This window comes from Phaseolus vulgaris, chromosome 3 (assembly GCF_051622355.1).
Source record: "Phaseolus vulgaris cultivar YP4 chromosome 3, ASM5162235v1, whole genome shotgun sequence".
NCBI lineage: Eukaryota > Viridiplantae > Streptophyta > Magnoliopsida > Fabales > Fabaceae > Phaseolus > Phaseolus vulgaris.
Window position 1 is genome coordinate 40,675,197 of NC_143500.1, and position 27,008 is coordinate 40,702,204.

Below are 27,008 nucleotides of genomic sequence, written 5' to 3' on the forward strand. Positions count from 1 at the left end.
GTTAAAAAATTGTATTTAAAAAGTGAACTTTTATACAATATATAATAAATAGTATAATATGAATGTATGCCAAAAATACGTTGGTGCATTTTTTAAAGATTATGAAAAGCAAATTAAAATATGTCAAATGTAAATGTATTTTTATTTTACAATTTATAATAACAATAATCTATTTTGTGTGTGTATATATATATATTGTATGTTTTAATTTTATCTTTAAATATATTTTAGTTTTTAATATTTTGAATTTCAAAATTATGTTTTTTTTATATAAATCGGCAATATGTATTACTTATTCAACGTTGCTTTAATTCATATACAAACTGCATATCAAATATAAAAAAACAGTAATATACATACATATATATACACATTACTTAATAAATATAAAAAATTAAATTATAAATTATATAAATAAGATAGTGTATTAAAAAAATGTGGATAGTAATTTTGTTTCCACTAATTTTTATTGTGTGAATTTTATAATGCCACCTAAATTTAAAACACTTCACATAAAAATTTACTCTGAAATCATTTAATCCAATACTTAACTTAGTTTTATCAAAGTTAAAATATAATTTTACTTGAGCTATAATGTTGTAATAATTAAGTGAAAATGAATATTTAAAATTTGTTTAAATAAGTCAAATGGTTATTGTGGTGTTCGAAGAATGTGTATGAAATTGGTTATAAATATATTTTCTAATATTTAAGTTATAGTTTATTTAATCGAGAGAAATAATTTAGATGTTAATATTATTTAAACAATTAGGTAAATGTTGAAATAGTATCACTTATTATATTATTTAAGAGTTGAAAGGGGAGTGGTGTTCCATCAATTTTCTCTTTTCTACAATTTTTTTTCACTCAAGTAATCCCTCATCATTGTCTTATCACATAAACGATACAAGTTGTAGATTATGAAATACAGACACAAATATATGACTAAATTATAAAATTATATAGTGCAGGTGTATATGCTTATAAGAATATTAAAATTTAATAATCATATTTTATAATATGAAAACACAAGAGAAATAATTAATTGTTAAAAAAGTTTAACAAAATAAAAATTTATGTAAACTATCATCTTTGACTTTCATCTTCATTGAAAAATACATCTTTGAAGTTTTGTTCATCTAAGAGATAAAACAATCTTAAGTATTTTAATACTATCTAAACAAAAGACATCTCCAAATTTTTCACAATTTAATTGTCTCTTCATTATAGTTTGAGGACTTTTTTTTGAGGATAGAAGAATTCCATTCACCCTTTGAGACCTAAGCATTGTCTTCAAAGTGTTGGTGTGTGTTACATGAACATTATGATTTTGCATTAATTTTTACCTTTATTCTTTATTCCTTAAAGAGTTTCCTTTTATGAGTAAAACTTGCAAATTATATATTTACTTGGAATTTGTAAAATATAATTTCATATTGGAATGCAATATCCATTAATACAAAATCACACAAATTATATTTGATGATATTATTTTCACCTTTACAATCTTTTACAACTTTTAAACATATTTTTTCTTAGATTTTTGTTTCATATTTTTGTGATATAACTTGATTAGCTAAATCCTTCAATTTTTAAACTCAATACATTTTGACAAAGATACATTTAGATAAATTATAACTTGTTCAATAACCTTTAAGAGATGAATTCATATTCAGAATAAAAAAATACAAATTCAACTCGATCATATTATGTTCACCAGTCAGAAATTTTTACAATCATATCTTTACACAAATTTTGTTTCATCTTTTTGTTGCATATCTTAATTGGCTAATTCCTTTTTAATTTTTTATAATAAAAAAAAACTAACCATAGAAACATTAGAAACTAATGTTACTTGAATATAACCAGTCAAAAGATGTCATAAATTAAAATTTACCATAGCATAATATATAACATATTCTAAAATGAATATTAAACTATTATACTTTTTGATAATATCATCTATTGTTATAATGTCGGTGTAATTATTGTAAAAAATATAGTCTTGCAAAAAGACTATTTTTTAAGATTTTTTTTTCTCAAATGGAAATTTAATTTATTATTTCTGTAATATTGCATCTTAATTGGAACATTTTATTTAAATACCCACTGTCATTATTAATGCTGGAAAAAACAGATTCAAATAAAAAATAAACATCTCTTTTATGTTTCTGATTCAAGTGCAAAAAAAAAAGATAGAAATCACATAAACCACAGATTCAAATGATGCTTTAAATGTAAATCCAGTTAAAAAACCAAAAACCAAAAACACTCAAAAGGTAACCCTTTTCATAAGTTTATGGTTCATTCCTCCTTTTTTTTTTTGTCTGCAATTGTTATTTTCCTCTTTCTTTCTACATTGACGGTGATAACTTTTTTTCTCAAAAAAAAAAAATCTTCTGCTTGTGATGTCACGTGTTTATTATTCATTATTTAAATTTTTTGAAGTAATGCTTGAGGGATGTGCTGTCTTAGGAGACAAACTTATGCTTGGTAAACCTCTTTCCTTACTTTTTTTTTTTTCTACTAATAAATATTATAATACACATCTGAATGAGTATAAAGGGAAAATTTAAAATAATTATAATTCATAAACATCTTTCTTATTTTTTTAACTTAAATATATCTTGATACTCAAAAGATTCATTATGAAAAATTATTACATCACACTAAATAAAATATATTTACAAAATTACAGTGATAAAATCATACCTACAAGAAAAGGTTAAAAAAAATTAAAGTTATAACACTTTGTAAAACCAAGATAAAGAGAAATAATGAAATAGTTTCAAGGTGATTTGTACACTGCACCTCCATATTTTTTCCTTCACCTCCATATTAATTGTAAAATATAAAAAAAAAATAAGTAACTATAAATGAAGCATAGTTTCATTTTTTTAAAATAATTTTAGTTGTACCTCATACACCCAATACTTCATTTTCAAGTCCATATCTCTCATCCAACAATATTTCCATTCTTATTCAACAACAATGTTTAAGAAAATAGTTTAATCATTTGACATGTTTTAATTTATTTCATAATATAATGTATACTTACCCAGGGGTTTAGATTTCTTGTAGTTAAAAGTTTTTCCTCAGGTAACATCGCAAAAATTCTATCAAGAAAACAACTATTGTTACACTTGCAATGGTTTCGTGAAGTAAATTGTTAGTGCAATTTGAAGCAAATTGTGAACCCTTAGAATCAAAAAGTTTATTCTAAAGTGCAAAGATAAACAAAATTGAGTTTTGTCCTCCATTTTTGCACCTTGCTGATTTTTTTTTAGTTTTGTGATTTTTGAATTGTATAATAAGTGAACTACACAATCACCACCAGTAAAAATACCACAAATTTACCTTAATCACCAACATTCATCATCAACCACCAGAAGCAACCATCATTACTTGAAAATGAAAAAAAAAACATATTATTCACCATACTCAAAGAAGTATAGTTGAAATTAAAAAAAATAAAAATTGAAAAGGCAAGTAAAAAGTATGAAAGTGCATGTAGAATTTGCCATATATAACTAACTATAAAGAATTAAACTTTATTCATTTGAAATTAAGAATCATACATTCTTGTATGATGCATAATACAACAAATAAAAAAATGTATAATATAATCAATTACGAAGATAATTCACTATGTTATAAATATATTCATGTATATAATATTTTTTCTAATATAATTGAGTATTATTAATATTGTAGTAAAAACTATATTTTGGGTTAAATAGGTTTTTATTAGTTTTTTTTATCGTAACAAACAAATTTTCAATGTTAACGGTATTATAATATACATACCAGCGATAAAAAAAAATTAACATCCTAGTTCACCTTGAAAAACTTTTTCTACTTAAAAAAAATGACAAAAATTCATAGTTTTTCTACTACAAATACTTAAGAGATTTAAAGTTTGAGTTATAACGATGAAAATCAGTTTCGCATTAAATTAAATTATAGGGATTAAAAACATTTTAACTCTTATTTTTTTAATAAATAATTATGATAAAAAAATTAAAATAATAATTAAATTATATATTTTTAAAGTAACTTATTTTAACATTTATTATTTTAAAATATAATTTTTTCATAAAATTCTATAGTAATTTATATTTTTAACTTTAATTTATATTTTTAAAAAATTATTACATCAAATTATTTAAAAAATAAATTTCAAATTATTAGTATATAAAATAATTATTTTATTATACTAATTATAAATTTATTTACTTATTTATTTTCTCTTTACTTTTTACTCTTTATTTATTCAAACTGTCACGTTTTGTATTTTTTTTCACTTCATTTTCCATCCAAGCAAAACACTCTCCCTCTATGTGGCACTCTGATTTCCACTTGTGGTATTTATCTATTTAAAATTAATTTTATAAATTACATATTTTTATTTTATTTTTTTGTAAACTGGTCCATGTTTAATTAGTCGTTAACCTAATTCGACCCTTTCTTATGGGTTGGTGATCGATCAACAACAATAGGTGAGAGAGGTTGAGAATAATGAAATTGTAATAAAAGAGTGGAAAGAGAATGTAAATGATAAAATAAATAAAAAAAGAAAACAAAAATATCTTCATTATTACAAATCATGTGGTGAAGGAGAGTCATGGAAATGGAATCTAATGATGAGGACGGGGATCTGAGATATTTATGTGCATATTAAATTAAACAACAATATAGATAACATATAAATGTGATTCATGATAACATTCACAAAGAACACGTGATATTCTCTAGAAAACATATTTTTTTTTATATATGTTCTCTCTTTTTTAAAAGCTAAATAAAATTACATTTTTTTATTTTTCTTTTAAACTAGAGCAAGTAAATATATTTTCATTTTCCATTCTCTTTTTATTAATTAAAAATTATCTTCATTCGTACTTGCACTAAACTAAACATAATTGTAATTATTCATTATGATTGAATATAGAGAACATATATATCAATTAACATGAAGTTAATTACATATGTATCAAATACTTTATTTTAATGATTACAAGTTGGATCGAGTTATTCAATGATTCGTCTATTGTCGCATATAAATCTCTATTCCACTCACCTAAGCCACTTAGTCCATTCATTTTACCTCATTTATTGGATTCTAGAATATTCCATATAATTCCATCTTCATTTTCGTCTATATTATGATCTTAAAATGGTGGTTTCGAAAAGTGCAGTTTATTCTTGGTTTATAGTGAAAATAAGTTCCTATATATAATCAGACACTATTAAAATGTGAAGAGAAAAAATTGAATATTATATCTTTTAACGGAGTTTTTTTCTTCTTCTTAAATATTGCCAATGGGGTCGTGTGATTGAGAGGTCACATGTTTCAGCTCTTAATTAATCATGGTATTTGAAAAGTGAATGGATATTATTCTTCCATTATTAATGGTCCCAGAGCATAAATAATTTAAGAATAAAACAAACAAGTGAAGAGGATTGAAGCCAACGGTGTTGTCCAATACAACATTACACCGAGGTGAGGACCACGTAATAATTTTTGTCTTCTGTGCAGAGCGACATGTTTCAATGTCCAAACCATTGTGTAATCTGTATAACTAAGATTACTTAATAACACACTAATGGTAAGATTATATGATTAACTAGATCATATATGTATATATATCATGTTTAAAATACTATTTATCGTTGAAATAAAAACTTTTAAATTAAACATCATTATGTAACTTGACATCTCAGCTAACAACAATCATTTGTCATCACATGAAAAAAATATTATTAATATATATATATATATATAAATTGGAACTAGACTAAAACTCATATGTTAACAAAAACGAGATACATAGGTAGATTATATATATTCATAAAATATTATAAGAACAAACTAGATAGTAGCCTATTATACTAATGAAAAAATTATTTATGAATAAATTATAAATTAGTCAATTTATCAGCACATGCATTTCCTTTCAAAAAAATATGAGTAACCATACACCTAATTTTACTAGAGAAATTCCTCCATAACATGTATAATTCCACAAAACTGAGTAACAATAACAATAGAAATATGATTCAGAACTTACATCACAAAGCAAAAGTACAAATAGAATTATAAAGAGGTTAATGAACTTAATTAATAAAAATAGTAAGATGTTATGGCTCAATTCCCTATCTAGCACCATTTACATCTTTATTTCCCTATCTAGCACCCTTTTGTTTTTATTTCCCTATCTAGCACCCTTTTGTTTTTATTTTCCTATCTAGCACTCTTTTATTTTTTATTTCCCTATCTAGCACTATTTTAAAAATAAATAATAAATTATTTTTTTTTAATAATTTTAATTTTGAATGCATTAAAAAATAAATATTTTTAATGTTTAAAATAATTAGAAATATAATTAATGAATAAATAAATGAGTTTTTACAAAAAAAAAAGTAATAAATTAAAAATGTTTAGTTTAAAATTATTTTTTTAAAAAATGAAGAAAATAAAAAATTAAACTCTACAACAACATAAAAGTTGAATCTATAAACATAAATTAGTATTTATTTTTATTATTATTGCTGATGTAATCATATTAATTTCAAGTAAAAAAATACAGAACATATTTATAAAAAAAAAAAAAAAGTCAATTAGTATTAATTAATAGTGGACACATAAATAATATTGAAGTGTTTACCTAAATGCAAAATTCTAAAAAAAACTAATACAAATGTTACATTTATGCTTAAAAATGAGATCAAAAAATAAGTATAGTAAATAAAAACAGCAACAATAAAATAAAAACAAAAAATAGATATAAATAAAGAATGACAGAAAAAAAAACTAAAAACATAAAAGATATAAAATAAAGGCAAAACAAAATAAGACAAAGATAAAAGATATAAAAAAAATTCAAACAAGATAAAGATAAGAGATATAAGGCGATATTAAATAAGTATATGTTGATCATAAAAAGGAAAATAAATAAAAGATGATCATTCATTTGATATTTTCTTCAGTGGTACATTAAATAGTTTGTGCAAAATGAAACATAATTAATGACGAGAATTGCACAATCCAGTAATTTTTTTTATAATTTTAATTTTGAATGCATTAAAAAAATATATTTTTAGTATTTAAAATAGTTAGAAATATAATTAATGAATAAAAACATAAATAGAAATAAATAAAGAATGGCAGAAAAAATAATAATAACTAGAAACATATTAAATTAATGATCATCTCTCATTTATTTTCCTTTTTATGATCAACATATACTTATTTAGTATCGTCTTATATCTATTATATTTATCTTGTTTTGATTTATTTGTTTTTTTTATATCTTTTATCTTTATCTTATTTTGTTTTTCCTTTATTTTATACCTTTTATGTTTTTAGTTATTATTATTTTTTCTGCAATCTTTATTTATTTATTTATGGTTTTTGTTTTTATTTTATTGTTGTTGTTTTTATTTTCTAGACTTATTTATTTTTGCATTTTTTTCTTCTCATTTTTAAGCATTAAGTGTAACATTTGTATTAGTTTTTTTTAGAATTTTGCATTTAGGTAAACACTTCAATATTATTTATGTGTCCACTATTAATTAATACTAATTGACTTTGGTTTTTTAATAATTATGTCCTGTATTTTTTACTTAAAATTAACATGATTATATCATTAATAATAATAAAAATAAATACTAATTTATGTTTATAGATTCAACTTTTATGTTGTTGTATAGTTTAATTTTTTATTTTCTTCATTTTAAAAAAAAATAATTTTAAACTAAACATTTTTAATTTATTACTTTTTTATTTTTATTTTGTAAAAATTCATTTATTTATTCATTAATTATATTTCTAATTATTTTAAACATTAAAAATATTTATTTTTTAATGCATTCAAAAATTAAAATTATTAAAAAAATAATAATTTATTATTTATTTATTTATTTTTAAAATGGTGCTAGATAGGGAAATAAAAAATAAAAGAGTGCTAGATAGGGAAATAAAAACAAAATGGTGCTAGATAGGGAAATAAAAACAAAAAGGTACTAGATAAGGATATAAAGATATAAATGGTACTAGATAGGGAATTGAGCCAAGATGTTATAGCCGAAAATTAAGCTAATTATCTTTCCCTAAAACTAGTAATTAGTTATACATAAGTTATTACTTTGGAATTTCACACACTTCCACACGCATAAAAAAATCTGAATTCAAAAGCAAATAATATTGATTAATAGAAACACACGACTACAAAACTGTTCCTATCCTCAATTTATATAGTCATCCTTAATATATCTTACTTTCATTTTCTTTTTCTTTTTTTATGAGATTGAAGTTTACAATCTCTTATAGATATAAGAAAATTCCTCTTTAAAGTTTGGATAAACACTCAAATAAATTTATTTAAAAAACAATTAAACTAATAAGGAACATCATATATCATCTAGGTGTTGTGATATATGCATGACACTTGGATTAAGGCTCATTCATTTTCATTTATGTTTTGTTTTTGTATAGTTTATATTTAGGCTATGTGACACCTTAGAAATTTTAACTTACTAATTAAATAAATAATAATTTGATTGCATATATTAAGAATTTTTTGTATTAGTTCTGAGTTAATATTGAGTTTTTCTGTCCCTTGTTTTTTTTTATGTGATAGTTACTTTGTGGAAATTTAGGGCTTTAAAAATTAGTAATGAATTTCTAAAAAGTAAATTGTTAATGTACTGTATCAATTTGAACTTCTACCTTATTATCTTTAAAAATTTTAGAAATTTATTTTTAATTTCGAATTTTAAAATTTAAAATATAAAAAAATACAATTCAAAAATCAAAATTTCATATTCTTGAAAAGAAAAATCTAAATGTAAAATATACATTCTAAAAAATAAAATCCAGAATACAAAATCTGAAAATGCTTTCTAGAATTTTCCTTTTTAAATTAAAAAATGTGTTCTAAAAATCTAAATCAAAAATGTATTTCAGAAGAAGAGGACAATAAAAGTATTTTTTTTTATCTACACCTCTTTTTATCTAAGGTCGTTATTTTCCAATAATATTTTTGTCATTTTAATCATAATTGAGATTACACAAAGTTCTAGATAATTAATACTGATTCTTAGGAATAAGTTACATATTTATCACTTTTAGTAGAAACAATTTTTTCATTTTTTACCTAATCTAACTAAACAAATTTAGGCACAAAAGTTGAATTAGCCACAAATGAACATTTCTTGTATATGCATCATTTTGGTTGGTTAAAGTTGCTTCTTAATCAACTAAAATAATCTTGATCTGGTTGGATTTTGAAAATAGAACCGTTTAGTCTGTTAAAACTTGATTTTAGTTTACTAAAATCACTTAAACTTTTTAAGATTTGAAGTTTTTATTTTATTTTAGCTAATTAAAATACACTTTTAATTTACTAAAATTACTATTTAAAACATGAATTTTTTTAGAACTTAAATAAGTCTTCAATTTTTTACAAGAGTTTTTACACACTAAAAGCCACAGATCATAGAGTTGTTCTTTAAAGATTTAACGATCAATATCATACCTGTCTCTCTTATATTGAATATAATCTTTTACTACTGTTTTAAAAAATCTAAGCTAAAGTTTTTCATCTAATATTGTTCCAATTGTTTTCTTTTTTGCAGTTTTTATTTCCTGATCAGTGAGTGTGTGTTTATGATAAAATTTCCTAAGTTGTGTTAGAAGATCTTGTAGGATTAAAAATATTTTAAGTTGTATTATTTTCTTAAGAGTCTCTCTTAAATTTTTGAAAATTAGTAAATTTTCTTAATTATAGTGATTAAACAAATGGATGTAGCCTTATTATTATCATAGACCAATACAGTTTTTTTTTTATGTTTTTCTAATATATTGTATTCTTTTGGAATTTAAAGAATATTAAATAGAACATCACCAAAACTAAAATTGTTTATGATTCTCGTATTGAATTTAAAGTTATCAAAAACTATTCTTCATTTTGAAATGAATTGGATTCTAAAAACATATATTTGAAGGTAATAATAAGCATTTCCTTACAAGAATTCAAATGTATTCCAATTATAAGTTACCATTATAAAATATAATTATAAATGAATTTGTTGATTTTATTAAAATACTTTGAACTTCAAGCACCATTAGACATAGACTTGAATACCATATAGTAACACACTATGTTTTAATATGGAGAAAGAAAATTTTTATATGATTTAATGAAATTATGATGAAAAAAAATTGATGGATGATTCTCATGCACAACTTAAAAAATGTTTTATCTAATGGATTCAATTGACATTCATACTATTCTACCAGTTAAAATTGTTGATTTGTCTTATTTTTCTTTATTATTGTCATCTACACCAATTAAAAAACACTATGTCTAAATATTGAAAAAAAAATAATTATAAGATTTAATGAAATAATGATGGAAAGAATCAATGAATCATCCTTACACATAGTCTAAGACTTCTGAATATTTTATCTATTGGCTCCACTAAAATCACTGCACTAGTGTAATGTTGCACTAGTTAAAATTGTCGACTTGCCTCACTGTTCTTTATTCTTGCCCTCAACATCAGTTAAAACACATTTATGTCTAAATATTAATGTCCTAGTAGGAGTCGATTATCTGAATGGACATATAGGGAACTCAGTCATTCGGTCATTCTCCATAATTAATAATTAAAGTCAAAGACAGGTTAATGATAATAAAACATGGTTAAAGAGATATTGGACCTGCGCTAAATCAGCGTGGAGTACAAAGCCTAATAGAAAAGTATAAATAGAGGTAGACCTCATGACAAAAGGTAATGACATTTCTAGTTATGAACCTCTAGACATATTACCACTCTCAAATGACTTGAGTGTTAGAGTGTCTTTGCAGGTATCCCACCTTTCGGATCTGACAGGCGGATGACAACAAAAGATAGAAGGACACTCGCTAGGGGATATTCGATCTCATTGTAATAACATTTTGGCATCCACCGTGAGACCGAAAGAAAAACCTATCAAGAAATCGCATGGTATCCACACGAAGCATGATAGGAAACGACAGAAAGAATGAAGTGTGGTCCTCAATCGATCCGATGACCTTGATGCTAGAAATAAATAAAAAAAGAGTTTAAGGACATGAAACAGAAGAACGCGAAGGAAATAGGAGATTTAAAGGCCGAGAATCGAATGATGATGAAGAAATTGGAGTTTGGGCACACCCCGACGACCGAAAAGAATGTTGGAAGCCGAAGACATACTGAACACAAAACCCAAACATGTGTAGAAGGAGAATACAACTCACGGGCGAGTTGCACCATTTACACAGCCTCAGGGGGAATCGTGGGTATGTCGTCCCGGAGGCACCCCTTCACCGAAGCAATCACGAAAGTGTCTTTATTGGCAACTTGGAAAAGCCCGACAATAAATAAGTATGACATCGACACAAATCTCGATGAACATGTTGACACTTATGTCACCCAAATTAGCTTATACATAACCATTGATGATTTGTTATGTTGAGTGTTCCCCACTTCTCTGAAGGGAACCGCACTAAATTGGTTCACTCGCTTGCCACCAGCTTCTCTGAAGGCCCAGTTCGCCACAAGCAAACCCCATCACCTCACCTCCCTCGCTTTGGTTAACATACGGCAGGAGAGAACTAAGACACTACGTTCATTTATGAACAAGATCGAAAAGATAACCCTCAATATTCGAGACCTTAGTCCAGAAGTCGCACTACATCACCTGGTGACCTCTCTTAAACCAGGTCTATTCTCTGACAACTTATATATAAAACCAGTGGGAAGCATGGACGAGCTGAGGCAAAGAGTTGTGAAATTCATGCAATTGGAAGAAATGCGAGAGTTCAAGACAAAGCTAACGAACAATGTCAATAACCAAAAAGTCGAGAGGGGGGTACCCGGCAGTGTGCGACCGCCCTAAAAGCCCAAAGAACTCTCGAGAACACTTCGATTCTCACACTACACCCCTCTAACGGTAAGACGGTCTAGAATATTGGAGGAATCTTTGAATGCCGACTAAACCGAGGTCATTCCTCCTGGGAGACTTGGTACTGAGAGCAAAGGGGGAGGCCCACAAAGACAAGACTCAAGGAAAGTTCGTCGTGAATTGGGAAGGGCCGTTCCGAATCACCGAAGACCTAGGTAACGGAGCATACAGCCTGGAAAATTTAAACGAGTACTAAGTTTAAGGAAATATTTTGCCAACTCTTTTACGTTTGCTCCTTCCCTTTCTTTCAACATTGAACCCATGCGCTTCTCGAGAACAATAGCACGAGTACTTAGTTTGAGGAAAGAGTTCGCCAACTCAGTCATAAACGCCAACATAAAAAGCTTCTTCTCAGCCAAATTCAAAGGTATTGAAACCTTTTCACTCAAGTATAGCTCGCGATCGAGGAAGCCTTTTGCCGAGCTAGAGCCGGTATCAACACGAACCTTCTTATAGATCTCCCGGATGAGGACCTGTTGGAGTGAGGACGAGAGAATTTCTTTCGTTTCTTCTCTCGATGAGGCTTCCTCGAGCTTGGGTTATTAGGAAGGGGGGAAGGGACATCATTTGCCAAAACGGTTTGCAAAAGAGTCGCTGCTTCGGGCTGAATGGTCAGACCCTAGCCGAAACTAGCCTTTCGCTACTTCAGAAGTTCTTTCAGAAAATGCTTGCTATCACGGGAAGCGTGAGAAGTCATAATGGCTGCAAAATGCTAAAGTAAAAAAACAGAGTATCAATAAAGACAAAAACGCGTAAAAGTAAACAAAATCATACCCACAATGTCAAGAAGCCGAGTGAGCGACAAGAAAACCTGTAGCAGCAACCGAGTAGGGATTTTGCAGAGGAGTTTGTCTAAAATTGACAAGGTTTCCAGGTCCTCGCGGGTCAGTGATGACCTCAACCATATACAAAAACGTGCAGGATCGCGTGTCCAATAAGAGGGAAAGTGTGGAGCGTCGTCGTCGTAAAAAATTGACGACCCTCCTCCCCAACCACAACCTTAAAGAAGTTCACTTGAAGTTTTTGTAAGAAGAAGTAAATGGAGTCAACAAGCACAACCTTGGTTGGCTAACAAGGGACAACGATCCTACTTGGCAACCCGACCTCGTACCATACATAGTTAGAAAGACTTGAGGGGTGGGATTTAAATTGAGATAAAGACATAAAAGCTGAAAAGTATGGATATAAGTCCATCTATTCGGATGAAGCTTTGAAGGTGCCACATTCAAGGCACGCAACACGTCGACGGTAAAAGTATCAAAAGGAAAACGGACGTGGACGTTGATTATTAAGCAAGAATAAAATAAAAAATATTCACCCAAAGAATCAAACCCTAAACACACGACATCAGATGGCACAAACCTTCAGAGCGAAACAACCCCATCCGGCGACTCGGGGTCTAACATATCTATATTGACGCTAAAAGATTTAAGCGACGTAGTAGTTTCAAATTGGGAAGTATGTTTTAGCACACTCGGATCCACCCAGGCATACTGAGGAAGTCGGCGAGGTAGAAGGTCTCGTTTTGCGGCACCCTCAACGGGGATAACCGAGAGGCGAATGTCCTCAGGTAGCCCACCCACACTAGCTTCGTCGCTAATATGGGAAGACTCTGAACTAGAGGCTTTTGAGGCTGTCTCCGAAAGATGGGCAACGTCGCGTGGAAGCATACTTTCGAGAACCCTAGAACCCGACAGGTCGAACTACCAAACAAGGAAGAAGACATGGTTACCTCAAAGCTCTTTTAAAAACGTGGTGGTATGTTGGAGAAGAAAGGATAATGAGAAAGAATCAGGAAAATCAGGGGACCACTGATGAGCATATATTTATTCACACTCACTAGCCTTATTCATAGATTATTGGACTATAATAATAAATAAATCCATTGTTTTAATTAATATTCTTATAATTGGGTTTATTTGGGCCTTAACTATTATTATTGTTAATTTTGTGTTTTTAGAGTAAATTTTTCGGAGGAAGCATCTACCTTTGTGAATGGGCCAAATATGCAAAAATCCAAGTTGCTTCTTGAACCAAAACAGAAAAAATATTATGAGGAGAAGAAAGAGAAAATAAAAGCTACAAGATTCCAGAAACAGAATTGGAAGCAAATCTTCTGCAAAATAAAAAGAATTATGGAAAGTAAAATTGTTTACAAAATCTAAACTGCAATATTTTCCCAAGATCCTTGGAGCAGAAAAGCCTATAAAAGGACACAAGCATAAAGGAGAGAAGGGAGAGCTTCATAGGGTTTTCTTAGTTTATTTTCTTCTTAGTAATTCTTTTGTTTTGCCTCCGCATGGAAGGCTAAACCTTTTTGGTTGATTCTTTTGTAATTCCCCATTGAGTTCTGAGGTTTTGTTCCAATAAAAGTTTCGATTTTTAATTCTCTATAGCAGTTGTTTTTATTGTCTAATCTCCTAGAAAACTGGTTTTTGTGTTGAACGCATGATTGAGAGTCTTCCTTATCTTAAACTTTGGTTTCTTAGTTAGTTCGCATTGTTCTAATTAATTTCTTGGGCGCATGATTCAAGGGAGAGGAGGTAAGCATTCCCATGGAGTATACGCATGGAACAAAGTGGGTATTGATTAAACTAGTAGACGCATGCTTTACTAGTGAGTTTCAGTTGAATCAGATCGGCGCATGTTCAATCTGGTCTGTTGGAGGATTGAGAAAAGATTAATCTTTAGAGAACCTGTGAAGAATTCAATGGTGGAAGAACTTGGGATCAACCGCTTTTTATTTGCTATTTTAATTTCTTTTATATTTTTTGCACAACTATCTCAAACCCCCTTTTCATCTTTATTGTTATTGCTAACTTTTATTGCTTGCAGATAGATTTTAAACCCTGATCAACTGATTTTACTATTGGATTCGTTGGGAGACGACTTGGGGACATTTGTCCACAATTATACTATTATCTCTCTAGTGTTAGACAAGTCTACGCTAGAATCATATTAATTTGACAGCAAAACGACAGCTATCACACTACACATATTTATAGACTAAGGAGTTGCATCGAAATACGAACCATCGAACAAATTTGACCCATTAGATCAAAACAAAGGAATGAACCAGATCAAGTGATGATTCGCAAAGTTGACAAGACACGTCAGCCATGCGTCAGAGCCACACACGGAGTTCCAGAATCCCCAAGCACACGGTTCAATACGCGAGAATCTAAAAGACTTTTCGCCTCAACAAGGAGGCTCAAGCCTGGGGGTCTGTGTCCTAGTAGGAGCTAATTACCCAAATGGGCGGTTAGGGAATTCGATCATTCAATCATTCTCCCTAATTAATGATTAAAGTCAAAGACAGGTTAAGGATAATAAAACATGGTTAAAGAGATATTGGGCCTGCACTAAACCGCGTGGAATACAAAGCCCAATAGAAAAGTATAAATAGAGGTAGACTTCATGACAAAAGGTAATGACATTTCTAGTTTTGAACCTTTAGACATAATACCACTCTCAACTGACTTGAGCGTTAGAGTGTCTTTGTAGGTATCTCACCTTTCGGATCTGAAGGGCGAACGACAACATAAGATAGAAGGACACTCGCCAGAAGATATTCAGTCTCATTTTAAGAACAATTGATAAAGAAACAAATCTCATTATAAGAACAATTGATAAAGAAACAAATTTCATAAAGTTAATACATCAAAGTAACATCGTTGTACTACTACAACGTTGCAAAAAGTAAAAATTTATAATTCTTCTTTATCCTTGTCATCTTCACCTATTGAACTTAATCTCACTATCACTATGTAGAGGTTGTACCATTACTTTCGAAACCATGTTATCTTTTGTTCACCCATCACATTATTTGATTTTGGTTGGAAAAGGAACTTAAATAATGACTCTACCAACAATAGATCAAGTAGACAACAACTCACATGAAAAAGAAGAGAATCAAAAGAAAACTCAATCTAAAGACTATACAGAAACCTAAAGAGTTATTATCTCACTATTATTTGTTATAAATTATACAAAATACTAAAACTTACGCTTTCATTCAATAAATATCATACCAAACACTACAAAATATGAAGAACTAGAGAATTATTATCATACTTTTATTAGTGAAAGATCATAATAATACCTAAAATGTTATTATTGAAATTTTGTTAGTTAAATAATATACGAAGAATGACAAAATCATTATCATACTTTTATTGATAGACCAAATTAATATAGTCATAATATTGTCATAATTTTATTAAATAGAGATATTGCGATAGAACAGTCAAATTATAAATTTAAATTTAAGAAATCAACCTAAAATATAAATAAATGAACAAATTATATTTTAGCATTTTCTTTTTCTCTTAATTTCCGTTTTAATGTTTCCAGAGTCAATTGAAAAGTAGCTTATCCGAAGAAGCAAAATTGCGATGAGGTATTGGATTGGTTGGACGGCAGAGAATAAGAGTAAATCCACCTTAAAAAGTTAAATAAGAAAAGAAAAAAGTTAAAGTCAATGCGGTAATTCCATATTCATCTGACTTTCTTTCTTCAGACAAATCAAACCGTTCATGTCCTTCTAACCACCTTCAACTAATCACCACAGTAACTTTATTTATTTTTATTTGTTTTTATCACTATCAGACAAAAGGTCACAGGATCAACGCTTCGGATTCTGATTAAACCCAACAAGCCCACGAGTCTCACGCTTTTCACACTCTCCCGATGGGCTTCGTTTTCGGAGTGGTGGTCGGAATTGTGGTGGGCCTCGGCATCATAGTAGGCTTCGTCCGCTGCGAGAATGCTCGGGCCGCCCAGCGCTCCCAGCTCGCCACCACCATCGCCGCCTTCGCCAGGATGACCGTCGAAGATTCTAGAAAGATCTTGCCGCCTCAGTTCTACCCTTCCTGGGTCGTTTTCTCTTCCAGCCAGAAGTTGAGCTTTCTTCTCTCAACACGTACTTTCTATAACTCGTCGTCTCAAATTCGGTCTTGGACTCACGCTGTTGTGTTATTGTTTTCAGTTGACTTGGCTTAACTCGCATCTCACCAAGATCTGGCCCTTTGTTAATGAGGTAGCTCGTGGATCATGCTTCAGATGTGGCTTTCGTGGTGGTTGTTCATTTTTTTTTGTTTTTTTGTTCATGCGTCGGTTTTGCTAGGCTGCTTCTGAGCTCATAAAGACGTCGGTGGAACCCATTCTTGAACAATATAGACCCGTGATTTTGGCTTCTCTCAAGTTTTCCAAGTTTACACTTGGTACTGTGGCGCCACAGTTCACAGGTCCGTTCGATCCAATTGCTTTGGATTTTTGGCAATCCGCATTTCCTATGGTGCAATTGATACTGTTGTCATCTGACTGGTTCCCCTCCTTTTCGTTGAATAAAAGCTTAGATAGTGCTTACTTAGAAGTATTTGTGATTTGTCAACAGTCTAAGACTTGTTCACTTTAATTTGATTTCCCTTTTTGATTTCTTTAGCTGGGTTTGGACTGTAGGGGAACTGGTTTGCAGTGCTGAGTGGAGTGGAAACCGCGTAGATATGAAATGGGACCGCATACAATATATATTTTCTTAGTAAAACAAAAATGTAGATGAATTATCGTGAACCAACTATGCTAAAAGTTCAAGAGCAGACACATAAATGATTTGATACTTGTATAACACGCGTAACATATTTTGAAAATAGGACAACTAGATTTCAGTTTTTGCACCAACCCTACGAGCTTTTACCTCTGCTTCTATGACATTAAAGTGGGTTTCTCTAATTTCCACCATTGGTCAAGCATAATAGAAATGGTAGCCTTTCCATTGTGCTTCTATTTTACCATTCCTATTTTTAGCTGCCCCAGCCCAGGAGGCATGCCTTCAAGCTCGTATCTTTAATTGCATAGAATCCTAACAAGTTCAAACTTGAGGTTATTTATTGTTCCCTTGCTTCTAGCTTATGCAAAAGTAGTTACACAAGTGGTTTCTTCTGTTTACTCATTTCAGGCCATCATTTTTACTTTATTAAGGATCTCTACTCAATTTTTTTGACGTCATACATTTCTTTGGAGCTTCTGATTTGTTGATGTTCTTTTTTAGGTGTGTCTATAATTGAGGATGGAGGGGATGGTGTTACAATGGAGCTAGAAATGCAATGGGATGGGAATCCAAGTATTATACTTGATATTAAAACTCTTCTTGGTGTTGCACTACCAGTGCAGGTACCTCTTTCAACTTTTTACTGCCACTGCATGTGTGGTTACTTGTTATTATCAGTATCTGGTTAGATGCTATAAATGGATCAGTTGCTCAGGTTATTGTATTAATATTCCCCCTGTCCTTATCTTTGAAGTCTCCAAGCCAAACTGTGCCTTTTCTTTTCACTAAAATTATTGTAAGACCCGAATTCTTCCAATTTAACAAGAGATCTTATCCAATTAGCTCCTAAACTGAATATTATATTGGATTTGCTTGTTCTTTTATATTTCATTAGTGGCACCCCATTGATATGAACTATGAGAATAGAAGACCATTTGACTAGGTGAAGGAAAAATTCTCTTCATCCTTTGCATTATTATTAGCATGCATAAAAAAGCATGGAATGTTTGTGAGTAAAAGCTTTCTGATTAGAAATCAGTAATTTTTTGCTTAAGTAATATACATTAAGTTTGTGAGGTTTATTCTTTGAAAGAATATACTTGATTTTGTGATCTCATACTCCCTTTTCAGGTAAAAAATATTGGATTTACTGGTGTTTTTAGGTTGATCTTTAAGCCTTTAGTTGATGAATTTCCTGGTTTTGGAGCTCTTAGCTATTCTTTAAGGCAGAAGGTATGATATCTCTTCTTCAATCAGATAATTTCCTACTCTTCTCAGTGCATCTACATTAGGACAAACTTTCAATGTATATATTCTTTTTTTTTGTCTTATAATGGGGACAAACACTCTCTTAAGGTCATTTTTAATTAAACCAACCAAACATGTTATATGTTTTGCGAGATCTAGACAAATAATTGTTAAAACAGTTGCTTAGTCTCATGGATAGAATGTGATTGATTTAGATTTGTATTTAATTATTCTTGCATATTAGGTGAATTGATGGTTACAGTTACTAATTATGGAAATGGTTCCTGTCCTCGTAGTATCTCTCTCTTCAATGTGCTCTAATACAGCCACATGCAATGCCCTCCTTCTCACATTTCTTTATGCATGCCTGTAACACTTGTCAAGCCATATTTCTGTAAAGAAATTAAACCTCATGAACGGTACCACATGTAATATATTTAATCATTTCAGAAAATTTTAAATTTCAGAAAAAGTTGGATTTTACTCTTAAAGTCATCGGCGGCGACATTTCAGCAATCCCTGGATTATATGATGCAATTGAGGTCTGGACTACTCCCATTGTCTGTTAATGATACCCATTTGTATCTTTTCATGATTCTTTCTTTGCTTTAGCATAACATATCTCTGACTCTGATGATGAATATGTCATGTTAATCGCCAGAGCACACTATGTTATTTGAAAGCTTTTTCGGTATTGATGCAGAAACTTGTAACTTTAAATTATTTTTGTCTTCTAAGTAGATGTTATGTTTTTTTATTACCCTTTCATTTATAAAAACCATGACACAAAACTAATACACAGCATGTAAATGTTCGTTAAAGAATTAATTATATCAGCTCCAGTAGATTTTTTAACTGTGTCATTCAATTTTTATTTATTTACCATTTATTGAAGTTTGATAGAAGATTTTTTTCATTCTTCACCATTGTTTGGAAAAAATGGCCATAACTTCACATTCATTTTACTTTGGTTGGTTAGAGAAAAGCCTATTGCCCTGAAGTCAATTTTTGTAACTGAAGTTCAGCTTTACTCACCAAATATCATTACTGCTAAGTATTAGTGAAGAAATAAAGGTAGGTTTTCATCTCACTTTTTTTTTAATAAAACATTCCAAAGGTTTTTTTTTTTGTATTAACTTGTTAAATTAAATTATGAAAGATGTTGAATTATGAATGTGAAATTTAAATTATAAACATGTAGCTTTTATAATTGCATCCCGATTCCTCTCCATCAATTTTCCCATCTTCAACCTTTTTTCATCTCTTCATTGTTAGAACACGTTATCTGTACAATTTGAGTATTAAGTTAGAAAATCTAGACCACTGAATTTGTGCATATATTTGCAACATGTGAGTTTATTTTTAAGTTTGTACTCTATGTCAGGTATTTTTGTCATTCTAAGTTTGTGAAATCTTTTGAAATGAACTTTTAAGTGTCTATATAAACAATATTTTGTCCGTATGAGGCGTTTTATGTAATTGTTTTCTTTCATATGTAGAAAATGTAAATAAAATCATTATGGTGTTCATTCCTCTATGTTTACATGTACCTCTGTTACTTTTGCTGCTTATATATATTTGGTACTGCGCCATCTTTCATATCATTTATAAAATTTATTATTGTAATGTACTATATTTAATCTTTCATAAACAGAATAATCACCTGAGCTTATTATGATATGAACCTCGAGAAAACCAGTTCACAAAGGCTAGTCATTGTAGTTGGAGAGTTTAAGATTTACTAACCTGGCACTTTAATCCTATACATACAGTATAAGTGCCACACCTTACAACTTACAATTGGATTTTAATTATGCCACTGCAGTTTACAGCTCCAGTGCAGTTAGAGAGTTTAAGATTTATAAACCTTGCACTGATCCTATACATACAATGAGATTGAGTCTCACGCCTACAATTGGATTTTAATCATCCCGCTGTGCTTTACAGCTCCAGTGCCCGTACAAATTGATGCCACCACTTGCGCCTCTTGTTTGAACTTGATAGACATAAACATGGTGGAAAGTTCTGATACCAATTAATAGTATTAACTTTGAGAGACCCTCTTGTAGTTGGAGAGCCCAATGCCTTACAAACTCCACGGTGTCCACATTAGAATCCCATGCTTTCATTGCGGGACAAAAGTCCCATACCTTTCAATTGGATCCCAACATGTTCCTATTTCTTTTTTATGCCTTTTGTCCCTTTCTCTCTAATTAGATGAATTAGTTAAGTTTCTGAAATTCAGATGTTTAATAATGATTAGGTCTTTTAAATTATTACAGGGGGCAATTCGTGATGCTGTTGAAGATTCTATTACATGGCCTGTGAGAAAAGTTGTACCCATCTTGCCTGGAGATTACAGGTAAATCAATCACAGTTTTTTTTCTTCTTCTGGTTCTTATGTTAAAAATTAGAGGGTTTAGATGTTGAGGGAGGAAGAAAAATACTCAGAATAATAAAATTATGTTGACATTGGTGTGAAGGATATGATTCACAATACAAACCGTTAAGTCCATGACCCTATTTACATTAATAACGTTCTCTCTTCAACAACCACAAAATACTTTACTCCTAATCCAAATTAAATTACACCAGAACTAGGAATTACTGAGAGACCATCTGAGATACTCCGTTTCATAAGATACAAAACAAATTATGTGATAATTTCTAAATATTCAAATGAATTTTTGATCACGGGACTACTTTCACTATGGTCTCAGCTGATTAAATAACAGGTTTTTATTTTGAACCTCACAGCTTTATTTTCTTGTTCAGTGATTTGGAGTTGAAGCCTGTGGGTATATTAGAAGTAAAGCTTGTGCAAGCAAAGGAATTAACAAACAAGGATATCATTGGAAAATCAGATCCATATGCTGTCGTATACATACGGCCTCTACGCGACAGAATGAAGAAAAGCAAGACAATTGTATGTTAGTTTCTTTTTCCTCTCTATATCTTCCTAGAGAAGTTATTGGATTTCAGTTATGGAAGAAATACCTAATTTTGTTTTATCCCTCCAGAACAATGATTTGAATCCAATTTGGAATGAACACTTTGAATTTGTTGTTGAAGACGTGTCCACTCAACACATAACTGTGAAAGTTTATGATTCTGAGGGGTTACAGTCATCTGAATTGATTGGTTGTGCTCAGCTACGACTTGATGAACTTCAACCTGGCAAAGTGAAGGATGTTTGGTTGAAGTTGGTCAAGGATCTGGAGATCCAAAGGGATAACAAGAACAGAGGGCAGGTGAGAAATACATGCATGACTTGCTATGTTGAAACTGTTGAAGGCTTGAAGATTCTTGGTTAAGGAGAGATATTTTTGTTGACTTTAGAGTTTACCTTTGAACCCCCACTAACAATAATAATGCTTAGCTATCCTGTGTTTTCTGAAAATAGGTTAGCAAAATGCAATCATTTTAGTGGCATACCTAGAGCTGGATAAAGCTGAACTTGAAACACTTATTTGTCATATATCTCCTATTTGCACTTCTATTTGAAATTACGGTTTCAAATTGGTCATTTGCTAAAATTATTATATAACTAAATATTTAAAGTCTAAGCATGAAAGCACATACACATATACGAAAGTATAGGATGAATGCAAGTGCATCATTCAAAAGGTAGTGTGGTTCCTGGTGTCAAGTCAATCAAGCTTTGTCATCAAGAGGGGCTTTAGGTTAGGCTGGTCTTATTCACGTTATGCCCCTGTTGATATAAAAGAAGTGGTTATTTTTTTTTTTTTCATTCTATAATATTAAATTTTAATTCCTGAAAGTACTGTTCAAACTTCAATGTTGTCAGTAGGTGGTATTGATTTGAACCCTATGTTTGACAAAACCAACTTCTCTCTTGAAGTGTAGGTGCTTTGAATTTCATGGATCAAAAGTACCAGTAAATATGGATTTATAATAATTCCCTAGTTTGTATACAATTGTGAACATATTTTCAATTGTATGGATGGTATAATAAAGATATTTGCTTCTTTGTTAAACCTGTTTGTATTAGCTTATTTTGAGTTGAACATAACTTGTAATCATAATTTTGTTGGGAGACTTTAGAACAAGGTCAAACTTTCGCTTGATTAAGTGAAATATGTTGTAAGATGGAGGATAGTAGGCATAATAATGCGGTTAGGCATAGCAAAAGTGTGACTCAGTCTCCTTTGCGGTATAGGAACAGTTAATAATAATATGTGTAGTGGGGGAAGAGGTTTGGGGGCGTGATGTATTTTGTGAACTTCTCTCTCTCTGTTGCCTTTGACTTGTCTCTTATCTCTGTATTGTAATTTTGTAAATTCTGTACTGCAATTTCTTGTTTTATTTTGGTGTAATTCCTCACAACGGGCTGATAATTACCACTGAATATAAATTATCGAGAGGAATTCTTCACTTGTGTGCTTTCTACGTTTTCACACTGTCAGAAGATATTGAATTTACAGGAACCAATTAAATCTGACTTGTTACATTATTGTTCTTTCTGCTTAGGTACACTTGGAGCTCTTGTACTGTCCATATGGCATGGAGAATAGCTTTACAAACCCATTTGCTCCCAACTACTCAATGACGTCTTTGGAAAAGGTTCTTAAAAATGCAACGAAGGGAATGGAGTCTAATGGAAATGAAAATGCAGCTACCCCGAAGAAAAAGGAGGTTATTATTAGAGGAGTCCTTTCTGTTACTGTAATATCGGCTGAAGACTTGCCCGCAACAGATTTCATGGGGAAATCCGATCCTTTTGTTGTTCTTACCTTGAAGAAAGCAGAAACAAAAAATAAAACCAGGGTATTCGCAGTTTTGTGGTTAAATTAATTATCAACATATTATGAACTTGGCCTAAAAGTTTGTTAATTTCTCAGGTTGTGAATGACAGCTTGAATCCAGTTTGGAATCAAACATTTGACTTTGTTGTAGAGGATGGATTACATGATATGCTAATTGTTGAAGTTTGGGACCACGACACATTTGGAAAGGTAAATTATTCGCTTTATGTTGAATTTTGTTTCTAATATTATCTTTTATTTATTGTCTTGATGATTTCAAGTGAATTAGTATTGAATTTTAACATAAATTATGTGGAGTGCCAATTATATGTTAACAAAATAACTTAACGGAGGTTAGAAGAAGTCTATGGATGTGTCAATTTATGGGCCTCAACTATTGAATTAATGAAACTGTTGGGCGTTTCTACGTTAGATAATGTGGGAAATGAGTAAGGGCAAAAATAAAGATTTGGGTTGTAGCAAAAGCAACACTGCTCATATGACAAAGAGGGTGGGAAGGAAAGGTAATGGAGAGACATCAAGTCATTGAATGGGGTGGAAGGACATTCGGTCATTGAGCGATTTTAGATAGGCAGGCTTGAAAGAAACACCCCTATAAATATTATATGATACTTAATACTTTTCACTCAACCATTTACATCTTCTCCCATTCTAAATAATTTATAGCATTTATTGTAAAATGAAATAAATAAATTTAAAGAGTCTCACACGTAGGAACCGAGATAATATTAAACATCATTAAAGCGACAATATATTTAAGATTAAATTACCCATACCTCTTTATTCGGTGGGTGTTTTTCAAAATCCTTGCTATATTTTAAATTTACACAAACCTCTCCTTTTGTAAATATGATACTGTAGAAGATCTATCTAATATAAGAATTCAATAGGTTCTTAATTCTTTAGTGGATCGTATATTTATGGTTAATTACTTCAGTAGTAGAATCTAATTTGAGTTTTTAACTTAGCTTTACTAGGTCTCATTTATCTCCTCTCAAAAATCCCTATTTCACTTTACTTTTTTTTTTTTAGAATAGTTAAGCGACCTTGCTTATTTCTTATCTAAGTAACTTTTATAAAAACTTCAAGGTGTCATTTACTCCAATGATATCTATAAGTTGCCTGCCTTTAAAAATAAATACAGGTAACCCCATTGGAGGTGCTATTAAGTTTAACTTTTAATAGAACACTTTGTAAAGTTATTAACCACTGAAATAATTATTTTTAATATAATCATGAAACTAACCTTGGTAATTTTATACTTCTAAATATGATAAATCTCACTTTTTTTTTATAAATGTATAATATTTATTCTAATGCAGTAAAAAATTGAAATTATCAGGTACTTATATATAAATTTAAAAAACCGTTAAAGTAACACAAGATTTATCGACAAAAGAAGTTATAGTTTCATATCTTTGAATAAAGGTAAGCAATGTCAAAATAACAACAATAATAATAATTACCGCACACTAATAAGTTCAGCCCTGGTGACTGGTTGGTTGTGTTGGAGTTAGAAGAACAGATTTTTGTGCATATATGCAAGGGGAAAACCTCGTACTACTACTCACAGACTTTTGCAAAGCGCGAAACCTGTGGTGTGACATTAGGATATGTTATGTTACTTCAATTTAATTAGATGGATAAAATAATTTTTTGCTTATTTTTGTAGGATTAAATATATTTTCTCAATTTACTTTACTTTTTTTCATTATTTAACTACTGAAAATTGGATCTAATAAATTAGTTTTGATCCGTTTGAATTCCTGAATCAAACAATTCTTCAATCGTGTTGGTTTGATTGAGACTTGTTAGAAAGTTTTTTCGCATTTAAATTGAAACCATCTAATTAATTTTGATTAATTCGGATATTATTCTCCTCCAAAACAAACCAAAGACCCTTTACACACTAGTTAAAGGAGAGACTTACATTTAGGTCTGTTCCGGTGGGCATATTGGGAGATCTTCCACCTCAATCCTTGAAATATGACTTGTGTATATTGAACAATTTCATTTAATGTCATCACTACTATCAAATCAATATTATTGTTTTTAGTATCACTGTTATAACTAATATTGCTGTAACTTCTACCCATTATGATTACTAACAATCTCATCATGATATTTTTGCCACCACCTTTATTGTCATAATACATGTTGTGACTACTATAACTCTTACCTCATCACGGTTGTCGTTACCACGACATTGACACTGACACTATCGCTGTTTACACTAGCACCCAGTATCACTATCTTCACTGGCCTCCCTGTAAATTCCACCACTTTTCTACGAGGGTAATTTTTATGTTCTAGGTTTTCTGGTGTGCACTATAGTTTGCAGGCTTATTATTATTATTATTCATTCTTTTTCCTATCTCAACCTATTTTCTTCTTTTGTCCACCGAACAAGCCGTTTTTGAAAATAAGACGTTCTGTAAGGTTTAAAAAATAGGATACTGTATAGAGTCAAAACTTGTATGAAGCTCAATTTTAATTCATCATAAAGTAACGGCAAACTATTGACTAAAAGTCCATGAAGTGTATCATAAAGAATTAGATTGAGGTAACGGTTAGGAAATACTAATCAAGTAAGAGTTGAAAATATTATTAAAAATCTAAATATAAGTTGAAAATGTTATATTGAGGAGAAATGAGAAAGTTGAGTAGTGCATAAAAGAAAAAAAAACACAAGGCTAAGATTTAAGGTTTTGGGTTAGAAACAGTGTTATACTTTCTCATATGTTTATTCATATCTAATTGGCGTCTCAATCTCCCAATCTAGAAAAAAAATTAAAATTCCATTTTCTCAGTCTACTAATCTTCTCACTTTAAGGGATTTTATAGATGGTTGAAATTGTGTCAGTTTGTGAAAGTTTTAAAAATAAATGTAATTTGTATAAGAAAGAAATAGGGTAGAGGTTAAAGTTAAAGTGTATTGGATCGTTCAGTTCTGATGGTTTGTTGTTTCCGTCCGGAATGGTGCAGGATTATATGGGGAGGTGCATATTGACGCTTACTAGGGTAATACTGGAAGGAGAGTACAGAGAACGTTTTGAGCTAGATGGTGGCAAATCTGGGTATTTGAATTTGCATCTCAAGTGGATGCCGCAACCAATTTTCCGTGATGCCTAAATTTTCCATCCACCTTCGCACATCTTGTATCGTATCTTAATTGTAGTTTATACTTCGGAAATGTATATACTTGTCAAACACAATAAGGATATACGAATTTTTCTATCATATTATTTTCCATCACCCGTCATTTATTAGTATTCAAATGTAAAATCAACAGCCTGTGGTTGCGTAGTTGTTAGTTTTTGTTGCTTTTATCATCTGCCTTGCTGGAAATAAATTATCTAGCATAGTTAGATGTTATTGAAGTAGCATTAATTGCACTAAGTAAATATGAATATGGTAAAAAATGTTAATTCCA

The 27,008-nt window shown here is 30.2% G+C and overlaps 1 protein-coding gene and 1 long non-coding RNA gene across 2 annotated transcripts; one reads left to right on the forward strand and one right to left on the reverse strand.

The window, feature by feature from the left end:
• Window positions 1-16,385: 16,385 nt before the first annotated feature.
• LOC137807584 (synaptotagmin-5) lies at window positions 16,386-26,830 on the forward strand. Its single transcript, XM_068608299.2, has 13 exons — window positions 16,386-16,477; window positions 16,601-16,896; window positions 16,985-17,030; window positions 17,118-17,238; window positions 18,042-18,163; window positions 18,672-18,773; window positions 19,256-19,330; window positions 21,071-21,150; window positions 21,564-21,714; window positions 21,809-22,039; window positions 23,280-23,576; window positions 23,651-23,764; window positions 26,561-26,830. Exons 2-13 carry the CDS (start codon window positions 16,682-16,684, stop codon window positions 26,705-26,707), a joined length of 1,701 nt encoding a protein of 566 aa, XP_068464400.1. The 5' UTR covers window positions 16,386-16,477; window positions 16,601-16,681; the 3' UTR covers window positions 26,708-26,830.
• On the reverse strand, window positions 16,666-17,118 carry LOC137807586 (uncharacterized). Its single transcript, XR_011080558.2, has 2 exons — window positions 16,985-17,118; window positions 16,666-16,896 (listed from the first exon to the last, which is right to left on the reverse strand). It is a non-coding gene; the product is annotated as an uncharacterized LOC137807586 (long non-coding RNA).
• Window positions 26,831-27,008: the final 178 nt, after the last annotated feature.

Excerpts from the sequence above, each read along its gene's own strand:
- LOC137807584 (XM_068608299.2), top strand. The coding sequence starts at position 16,682 with ATGGGCTTCGTTTTCGGAGTGGTGGTCGGAATTGTGGTGGGCCTCGGC. Across the intron at positions 21,151-21,563 it reads ATCTTGCCTGGAGATTACAG|TGATTTGGAGTTGAAGCCTG; the intron begins GTAAATCAATCA and ends TTTCTTGTTCAG. Across the intron at positions 23,577-23,650 it reads AAACAAAAAATAAAACCAGG|GTTGTGAATGACAGCTTGAA; the intron begins GTATTCGCAGTT and ends TTAATTTCTCAG.